General features: G+C 39.0%; 1 protein-coding gene across 1 annotated transcript in view; it reads left to right on the forward strand.

The window, feature by feature from the left end:
• The window catches only part of LIX1 (limb and CNS expressed 1), a 58,296-nt gene extending 48,070 nt beyond the window's left edge, over positions 1–10,226 (forward strand). Inside the window, exons 5-6 of the mRNA XM_044657642.1 lie at positions 4,222–4,299; positions 9,219–10,226. Coding sequence (XP_044513577.1) covers positions 4,222–4,299; positions 9,219–9,506 — 366 coding nt within the window. The 3' untranslated portion in view covers positions 9,507–10,226. The remainder of the gene's footprint in view (positions 1–4,221; positions 4,300–9,218) is intronic.
• Positions 10,227–10,635: the final 409 nt, after the last annotated feature.

Consider the following 10,635-nt stretch of genomic DNA (forward strand, 5'->3'; position numbering starts at 1 on the left):
GGGAGGGGAGGGGAGGGGAGGGGAGGGGAGGGGAGGGGAGAAGAGAAAACTATTCATGCCTTCAATACCGTGAGGCCACAAATATCTTCTGGCAATGTTACCTGCTTCCTTCTAGTTTCAAATGGAATGGAGTCTGACAGTGCTCTGCTAGTTTCCTTTTTACTGCCAGGTATGGGTCCACTGGGCATGTGGTTTTAGAGCTTCCAGCTTCTAGCTTAAAAGGGTATATATGTGTATAGAGGCAGCATAGAACAGTGAATAGAGATAGCCTCTGTTCAGAAGACCAGAGTTCAAATCCTACCTCTGACACTTACTGATTAAATGCTCCTGGGTATGTCATTTAATACTTCAATGACCTAAACAATACCATAAAACTATAAATTATAGCACAGTTGCTGACCTGTGTTAGTAGAGAATTTCTTTTCCAAGAGTTCGCTACATCAATGAAATAGCATATCTTGTTTTAAAAGAATAACAGCTCATATTTATATTGGGTTTTAGGGCTCATTAAATATTCTTTATACATAAACTCATTTTGATCCTGACAACAACCATGTGAACCAAGTAGCACTGAAAGTATCAACTTAATTTTATAAATTCCGCAATCACATAGTTTGAGATAAAGGCAGGATTAGAATCCAGGGCTCTTGACTCTGAATTGGATGGAAGTTCCACTGGATCCTACTGCCTCTCTGCTTCTTTTAAGAAGCTACTTGTTCATGGTCTAATGTCTTATCACAAGGAATTTGGGGGAAACTCTGTGCTAGAGTGATAACACAAAAGGAGTTGGCAAAAGGCAAAACTAACCATAGGTCATATTTTCTGGCAACCTAAAATCAAAGGGACATACTGTTTCTGCTACTATGGAAGTTACATTTTAGGCTTCAGGAAATAGTAGCTTGTATGTGTTTTGTGGCTATTCAGGAAAAAATAGGAAAATTATATTGGATCTGCCTCAGGTGGTTGAGTTAAGACCACCAAAGAGCAGGGCGATAAGTAGAACAAACTCTTAGGATTCCATCCAGTGCTATGAGTCAGGAAAGGGTCTGCTCATTCTTCCTTTTATTAAAAATTTTATTGGCCAGTAAAGTATCATGCATTTTATTTGTATGCTCAAGGTATATGTGTAGCATACAGTCCATAAATGTTAAATAATTATGGGAACCATATTGAACAAATGCTTTCCAAATCCTCCAAACCAGATGCTGGGGGATACAAGAGGGAAGAGACCCACCCTGATAGAATAGATCCATGTTGGCAAGAAAGGCAGAAACCCTCTGAAGCACATCCTATCCTATTCTTCCTTTCCATTAGATATGTTTGCATGCTTGGAAACAAGTGCTTTCTTTCGTAGCCTGGGTTAAACATGAAATCACTCTGGATTTGCAAGTGACTCCCACCCAAAATGAAATGTTTCTGCAACAAGAGCAGCAACTTGATATCCCTGATGCATAGGACACATCAGGAAAATATGCTTACATGGATCACATAGGATAAAATACAAGGCTGGTGTTTTCAAGCTGCTTGGGAAACACCAATAGAGATCTGTTATCCAGTTTGGGAAGTGAAATGTGAGCTGATTCTGCATGACTTCAGGATTATGTAAATGTAGAAAACAGTTTTTGTTTTGGAGAGTGGGTATGTTGTGAAGAAGATTCCAGGCATGATTGGGGTGGAGGGAAAGGAAGAGAAAAGCTAGACAATAAGTCTCTTCAAGGTCAGAGTGCAGTCAGCCAGGTGCCATCTTTAACTTGAATCTGCAGCTGGTTAGTCCTTGAGAACTAATACAATTCCAAAAAGAACTATTTGTTTATATCTTGCTAAAATCTCCAGGTCACCTTAAAAAAACCCATCCCATAAACTTTTCCTCTTAAATCTGATGCTCTTGGGTAGGGAGATGATGCCCACCTGTTTTCCAAGTTATCAATTTACACTGTTTGTTTTTCTTGTTTCTGATGAAGTGCAGAGCCAGTCCAGGGCTCTCAGAGACACTTGAGGGAGTGGCATGTACATTATCTCCCCCCCTAAAGCAGCTGGAAAACCAAACATTGTTGTTAATGGGAGACAACAACAGGAAGCTCTAACCTGACAGAGTCCAGTTGTTTCTAGTCTTAAATTGAATGAATGACAGAGTGAACCAGGAAGTCGGGTGGGGTGAGGACCTCAGCTCATTTTTTCCCTAAAGGGCTCAATCCACATTATTATTTTTTTTAATCAATTTCCTGGAAGAGATTCAGAAGATCAGCCCCTGGTCTGGTCTACTATACTAAACTATGTAGTATGCTACACAGAAAATTCTATGAAGAAGAACAGATACCACATATGAATGAGCACCATGTGTGTTTCTTTTCCAGGGACTATTTTTTTCAGGAAGACAAATTTTTAAAAAATCAATTTGAAAAACATTTATTAAGTTTCTCCTCTGTGTAAGTCATGGTGCTAGGCATCAGGGATGTAATAATAAAATTAAACAGTCCCTATACTCTTTGCCCTCGTGATACCTTAACATTCTGCTGGGAGAGATAGAACATGGTCATAGAAGTGTAATTCCAGATTCTCCCAATCCCCAAAGACTCTGGGCTCACATGGTTTAGATCTATGGACAGGCACAAAAATAATCGGTTTCTTTCTTTGATTCACTACTTTCACCCAAAGTTACCAAAGAAAAAACTATAACATTTGGCTCAAATTAGCTTTCCCCAAATGTGGGTACCAGGATTCTAGATTCCGTATGAGCACTCAGGGTAACAGGAAAGCGTTTTTATCATGCCACAGAAAAATCAGATGTATAGGGGCTCACAGGAAGGCACAAACAAGTAGAAAAATGTAAATCCTTCAAATGACTCATTAGCTTCCTTTAGAAGAGACCTACATTTAAGGTTGCCATTGGGGCAAATCTTAAATGATCTGCTATCTCTGTACCCCTTAGAGTCCTATTCAGTCCTTTCCAGACTTGTACCACTATATATTTTGGCTTCTCTCCTAAAGAAATCTGAAGTAGGTGATATAGAGAGCTTAGAACTTGGATATTGAAGACGCCAAGGTCATCCACTGCCAGTCATCTTGACTTTTGACCTGCCATTAGACTTTATTGACTGGAAGAGAAAAGTGAGTCTGATGACTTTGTGCAACTCTGCCTCACTTAAGGCCAACTCATAAGCAAGTCAAGAAGGCATCCCTCTCATAATGTCATAGGTACTCTGAAAACAAATGAAGAGCCAAAGCTATGTGCTAGGCACTATACAGATACAATAAAAAAAAAGAAAATATTTTCTGCCCTCAAGGAGTTTACAATTTAATGGAGGAAGGTACAAACAAAAGGAAGTTGGAAGATGGGGGAGGGTACAGCAGAGAGATGATATTCCTGAATTTCAAAGCCCAGAAAAATGGCAAAAAGTGGAGTTAGCAAAAATTTGATGTCAGCTCTCTAAAAGGAAACCTTTGGGAGGAGTTTGGTGTTCACCAACCAGAGGGTGAGAGAGTTGAGCATTGAATATCCAAAAGTGAATTGGCCAACATAATGAAATTTCAGGTGATTATCTTATCCTGGGTTGGGGTATTATGTTCCTAGAGTCCAAACCAAGCAACGTAGCTTACAGAAAATGGAAAGTAAGTTGAATGACATGTTCATGGTCAAACAGATAATGTGTCTGCCACAGGATTTGAAGCCAGGTCTCCTTGACCAAAGTAAAGCAATTCAATGAACCTCACAGTGTCACATCAATGTATTTCACACTTTTACTACCTCTCTTATGGGGATATCATGAAGAAAGTGCTTCATTAAATCTTAAAGAGCTACATAAATAAACCTAGCACTGTCATATTGCTGTTGATATTCTGGGAGCAATATTACACAATGAGACCCTGAATGTGAACAAGGTGAAGTCATATTTTAATAAGAACCATGATTTCCTGGTTAAATTTACTTTTATGCTGGTTACTTCCTTTGACTGATTTATTTAGAACTGTTATTACTGCAGGTATCAATATGCTATTTAGGGTTCTTGTTTTAGGAGTCTGAGCCCTTTGGGGGTTTGAAAAGTGACAAGGTTTGGGGTTGGGATTTTTTGACAGCTTCATGCTCCCTGCACCCCTAAGACCTCCAGGGAACTGAGGAGGAAAGAGTGTTTTCTCAAACTCTGCTACCACCTGGTCGGAGAATCTTTCCTACAACTCAGACTTCTCAAGAGTCTGTCAGTAACAGTAGTTCTGTTTCTGCAGGAGCTGATGATTGTTTTCCAGCTACTGCATTGGAATGGAAGCCTGAAAGCCCTTCGGGAAACCAAGTGTTCCCGACAGGTAAGATGGACCCCACTAAAGAATGAGGGTAGAGTTAGCTCCTTGGTGTGAGGCATAGAGATAAACTGATCTATCAGGGCATTTTCCCAGGAGGGATCCATTATCAAAGAGCTATAGTTTCAGTGGCAATCCATACCTGAACAACTATCCCTTTCATAATAGGAGAAACAAGTAGTCATCCCAGGTTTTCTTTAAAAAGTTCTAGCCCCCTTGGGCTAGAATCATCCTCTGCCCACTTTGACCCCATTCCATAGAAAGACACTGGAGTTTATTGAATGGAGGCAGAATGGGAGAGGGGGCAATATGATTAGAACTACTCTTCAGGAAGATCTCTATGACAGCTGAGTGGATAATGGACTGGAAAGAGGAGATACTTGAGCCACAGAGAAACCAGCAGGCTATTTGTAACTGTCCAGTAATAGACAATAGTCCCTTGTAATATTGAAATCTTGAGGGCCAGTATCAAGGTGGTAGCAGGTTCAGAGGAGAGAAAGGGGCGTATGTGAGAGAGTTGTGAGCAGGTAAAGTTGATAAGACTTGGATATGGGGATCAGGAAGTGACAGAGTGAGGAGCTGAGAATGGTATCTACATTGGATTTCGAGCTGGTATGATTGGGAGGATAATGATGCCTTTGACAGCAATATGAAAGATGAGAAGAAGGGACAGTTTGAGGGAAAGATGAGCTTCATTTTGGACATATCAAGGTTTAAAATGCCAATAAGATATCCAGTTTTAGATGTCCAATAGATAATCAGAGATGCAATTTGAGACTGAGAAGAGATTAGAGTCAGATAAATTTGTCGAAGAATCATGATCATACAAATAATAAATCCATGGGAATGGATAAGATCAAAAGAAATAATTTGGATGAAGAAGAGAAGATAACTAAGCCCTAAGGGACAGCCATATACAATAGGTCTGCTTGGACTAAGATCCAACCAAGGAGACTGAGAAACAGTGCCATAAAAATCTAAAGAATAGAGAGTGGTTAAGGAGATGGTGATTGGAATTGTCAAAGGCTAAAGATGGGTCAAGAAGGATGAGGATAGAGAAAAATCCATTAAAATTGGTAACTGAATGATCACTGGTAACTTTTGTAATGAATCTAATCCTCAGGAGGCAATATTTCTTAATTTTAAAATTATTTATTAATTGACCAGTCAAGACATTTTAACCTGGTCAGCAAATTCTCTCTACAATCTGGCAAGGTAAAAAAAAAAGAGTGAATGCTTCTCTAGCAAGCATATATATACACACACATACCCTTTGTGAGCTTACCATTCAGTCCCTCCCTTGGACATCCCAAGACATCTCTGATTGTTAAATAGCCACTGAGGAGGTGTATTTAAAGACCTCAACTCCTCCCACAAAACAGGTGTATCTTTCCTTAAGACTGCCAACACATTCTGCTACTTGACTGCAAGAGCTTGCTGACTTCCCTTACTCTTTCATGTAGGTCATGGGGTTCACCACTGGCCAGTCCTGTCCTTAAACCCCTTAGCCTTAACAAAGACAAAAGATCCCAACTCATTTTAATAGTCTAGAAGGAGAAACTGGATATAACCTCAGTTTAAAATCAGACTGTTTCATTCTGATGCTCAAAGGGGAAAATTATTTCACAATTCAATATTGATTTTCCACACTTTAAAGAAGTACTTTTTTTAAAATTTTAAACCCTTAACTTCTGTGTATTGACTTATAGGTGGAAGATTGGTAAGGGTGGGCAATGGGGGTCAAGTGACTTGCCCAGGGTCACACAGCTGGGAAGTGTCTGAGGCCGGATTTGAACCTAGGACCTCCTGTCTCTAGGCCTGGCTCTCAATCCACTGAGCTACCCAGCTGCCCCTAAAGAAGTACTTTTGATTGGATGCTTTTGTTGGAAGCTAGATTATAGAGAGTTAAGAAGAAAGTGAGAAGAAAAGAAGGTGAAATTTATTGTAGTTGGCTTTTTTCAAGTTTAGCTATAGAAGGGAAGAGAGGTATAGGAGAATAGCTACTAGGAATGGATGGATCTTGTCAAGTGAGAATGAAGGAGAATATAGGCATGTTTGTAGGCAGTAGGAAAGTAGCCAGTAGACAAGGAGAGATTGAATAAGTGAGCTGGAGAAAATAGGATGGAATGGGATCATTTGTGCATGTAGAAGGATTAGCTTTTCCAAGAAGAACCTCTTTTTCATATGTGACAGGGATAAAGGAGGAGATAATGTCAGAGACAGGAGGAAACACACTGGATAGAGAACTGGACCTAGAGACAGGAAGACCTGAGTTTAAATCTAACTGGAGAATATGTACTAAATGTGTGACCCTAGGCAAATAACTTGATCTCTGTTTGCCTCAGTTTATTCATCTGTAAAATGGGGATAATAATAGCAGGGTTTTTTTAGAGTTTAGGTTACCATATGTCAACTATCTTACAGAATTTTTTTTTAGAATTAAATGAGATAATATTTGTAAAAGCACTTAGCACATACTAGGCACTAAGTAAATATTTATTTCCTGCTCCCCAACCCCAGACCTCTCAAGGATTGCTGCCAGGATCAAATGAGACAATATTTGTAAACTGCTTAGCAAAATGTCTGGCATATAGTAGGGTAGCTATTAGATTTCTGTGATGTGAGATGAGTAGGAGGGAAAAATAAGAAGATTTTGGTAAGTGGCATCAGTTTATTCAGTGAAATCTTCAGGACAATAAGGCAGCAGGTTCATTTTTTTTCTTTTTGAGCATTTTAAATCTTATTGTACATAAAGTATCTGGCATTGGGGCAAGTATAAGTGGTGAAGACATAGCAATGGAAATGTACTTTAGCTACAGTATTTTTCTGTGCCATTTGCTACCATTGCCTGCATTCTGACTACTAAGGAAGAGAAAGAAAGAATTTATAATGGCTTTGGATTTTTTCTTCTTCCCTTTGATTTCATAAAAGGACTTTGCTGTAAACACTATTTCATGATTGTTTTTAATTTTGTTAAGTTGGTAAATAAATACCATGTGTCCATAGAAATGAAAATAAACAAGTCAATCAGGCCACATCATCAGTTTTAAGCATACTCATAAAAACTGTGCCATCTGTACATAAAAGGATTGTCAGGTGGAGACTAATATTCTAATCTTTGCCAAAGAAACTCTTTAAGCATGAATATGTTATTCTTTTTTCCCAGACATGTGATTTTTTCATTGCAGGGAACTCCCGGTATGGAAACTCTTCCCTTGATGCAGATGCAGTACCTAGCTTATTGTTAGTATTAGATTTGGTCAAAGCCACAGAGTAGGGCTGTGCTTGAGGCATAGCTTCACCTTGGGTCTTCTTGACTCCATCTTTATCCTATCATAATACTTTCTTTCTGACATTTCATCTTTGTTCTCTGCCCCCACCTTTAGTCAGTCGGTCAATAAAGACTCTTTAGGCTATTATTGTTAAGCCTGGCTATTCTGTGCCAGATGAGGTACTTACATTGGGAATTTCTTCAAAAGGGACAGAAAATTGTCCCTGCTTGCAGGCTAAAGGGTAGATAACATGCAAACCCTCACGTACAAACAAGTTACATATAGATAGGACAAATTGGAATGAATCAACATTGGAAAGGTGCTAGGATTAAAGAGGATCAGAAGAGGCTTCCTGTGAAAGGCAGCATTTTAGATTGGACTTAAAGGAAGTTAGGGAGCAGAGATGAAGAAGAAGACAAGGATTTCAGGCATGGGAGACAGCCAGTGAAAATATATGAAGTCAGGAGACCAAGGATCTTGTTCAAGAAATGGCAAAGGAGCCATTATCACTGAGTTGCAAAGTATCTAAGAAGACTGGAAGGCTTGGGTTGGGGCTGGGGCAGGTTATGAAGGGCTTTGAATGCCAAGTAGTGGATTTTATAGTCAATTCTGGAGGTAATAGAAAGCAATAGGAGTTCACTGGATATGGGGGTGGGGGCAGGTTTTGTGGTTAACTTAGCATTAAGGAGATCGTTTTGATAGCAGAGTGGAAGATAGACTGGAGTCAGGAGAGGCTTGTGCCAGGGAGACCAACTAGCAGGCTATTGCAATAAGCCAGGTGCGAATAGATAGATAGACAGAGACAGACAGATAAATAGACACAGACACAGAAGGACAGACAGAGAGAAGAGACAGAGACAGATAGAGACAGACAGATAGATAAGATAGGTTAGATAGATATAGATAAATAGACAGGAAGACAGACAGACAAATAGATAAATAGATAAGATAGATAGATTAGATATAGATAAGAGATAGATAGATAGATAGATAGATAGATAGAGGAATTGGAGATAATCAACATAAGAAAAGTGCTCAGATTTTAAAAGAGTGGGATTGGGGAGTGAGGAGAGACTTATGACCAAAAGACCAACCAGCAGGCTAGTTCAGGTGTGAAATGATTAGGACTAATATCATAAATGTAGTAGGTAGAATTAGGAACGATGAATTGATTCTTATACTGATTCTGCCCCAGACTTCCTCTAACTAGCTTTCTCTTAGACTCTTTGTTAAGAAATGTGGGTCATGCTACACAGGAGTGAATGATTGATCAATATGACAATAACGGTGTTAATTGCTCAAATTCAAGGTTATCTAGTTCAGCCTTCTCATTTTACAGATGAGGAAACCAAGTCTCAGAGACTTGCCCAAGGTCACTTGGGTTTCAGTATTTAGATCCAAGATTGGAACCCAAGGTCTCCAACTCCAAACTCAGCATTCTTTTTTTCTGTACTATGTTGCTTCTCAGTGTCATATAGGCATTGTGGTTTATTAATAAAAGTACAATGAGAAGCATAATTATCAGAAAAAAACCTTTCTGGGTTGGGTCTGGAGAGACAAGAGAAGAAAGTGAGAGGATGAGTAATCCAAATACTAAGGGTCTGTTGGTTTCTCACTGGTTTCTTTGCTCTGGTTTTGTTTCCTGAATCTCAGGAGGTGATTTCCTACTACTCCCAGTATTCTTTAGATGAAAGGATGAGGAGTCACATGGCCCTGGACTGGATCATGAAGGAACAAGATTCACCAGGAATTGTCTCTCAAGAGCTGCAGATGGCCCTGAGGGAGTTGGAGGAAGCCAGAAGAGGGGGTCAAGAGCTTCGGTTTTACAAAGAAAAGAAAGAAATCCTGAGTTTAGCCCTAGCTCAGCTCTACAGTGACCAAAATACCTCTTCACCTAGGGATGATCAGATGAGTCTGGCTGCTTTATGTGGCTACCACTAGCTGAAACCAGAACTCCAATGGACCCATCAGGTGCTGAACTAGAAAATGCTAATGCTTTGTTTTTTTGATGGACCATGTAAGTTGGTCACTTACATTTACAATTTTAGAGAAATGTAGCTGCTAATTGAAGTTTCACTCCATTTTCACACCAATCTAGCCTGACCCTAGCCCTATCATATAATATGGAATCTTAAAGTTGAAAAGGACCTCAGGGATCATCTAATCCACTCTTCCAACCAATGAAAGAATCTTTTCTCACAGACTATCTAGGCCTAAATTGGGAGGACGGGGTAGGAAAAATAACAAGTACTATATTTTTTCTCATATGTTCCTCACAATAAACCTGTGAGAAGATGCCATTAATATTCATTTTTTTGCTAATTAGTAAACTGGGACTGAGAGAGATTATATATGGCTCTCCAAAATCACAGAGTTAACAAGTGCTGCCCAACTTCAACTCCCAGTCTTTCCATTATGCCATCTAGTTGCCTCATAGATGAGGAGAGAAAAAGATAATTTGAAAGATATTTTCATGAGTCATTGAAACCTTACAGAATAGATCCTCAAGATCGAGTAAGCCTGACATAGGCTTTGATGAGCTACAATACAGGGTTGTCTAAACTAAGAAACAAATTTCAGCCCTAGAAGATTGTATTGATAAACTTCACAAAAAATCTGGTGACCAAGTTCCTCAAAGAATAATCAGCTAGTAACATGTTATACAACATGGTGGCATTGAACAAATAAAGAAAATTGAATTAAATAAGCAACTTGTACATTTTTTCTAAGGAAATAATTATAGCTATCATTTGTATGATGCTTTAAGGGTTGCAAAGTACTTTACAAATATTATCTCATTTGATCCTCAAAACAATCTTGGAAGGTAGATGCTATTATTTTTTATAAGAGAGAAAACGGAGGCAAATAAAGGTTGTGACTTGTACAGGGTCATACAACTAGTAAGTGTATGAGGCAGGATTCAAACTAAGATCTTCCTGATTTTCAAGTCCTTCACTCTTTTGCTATGCCTCCCCCCCCCAAAATAAAAAACCTTACTAACAAGGAAAGTTCATGATTAAGAAAGCCCAAAGCCTTTAATTAAGTAGTTATTATTTTCATTTTGTAATAA

This window comes from Gracilinanus agilis, chromosome 1 (assembly GCF_016433145.1).
Source record: "Gracilinanus agilis isolate LMUSP501 chromosome 1, AgileGrace, whole genome shotgun sequence".
Taxonomy (NCBI): Eukaryota; Metazoa; Chordata; class Mammalia; order Didelphimorphia; family Didelphidae; genus Gracilinanus; species Gracilinanus agilis.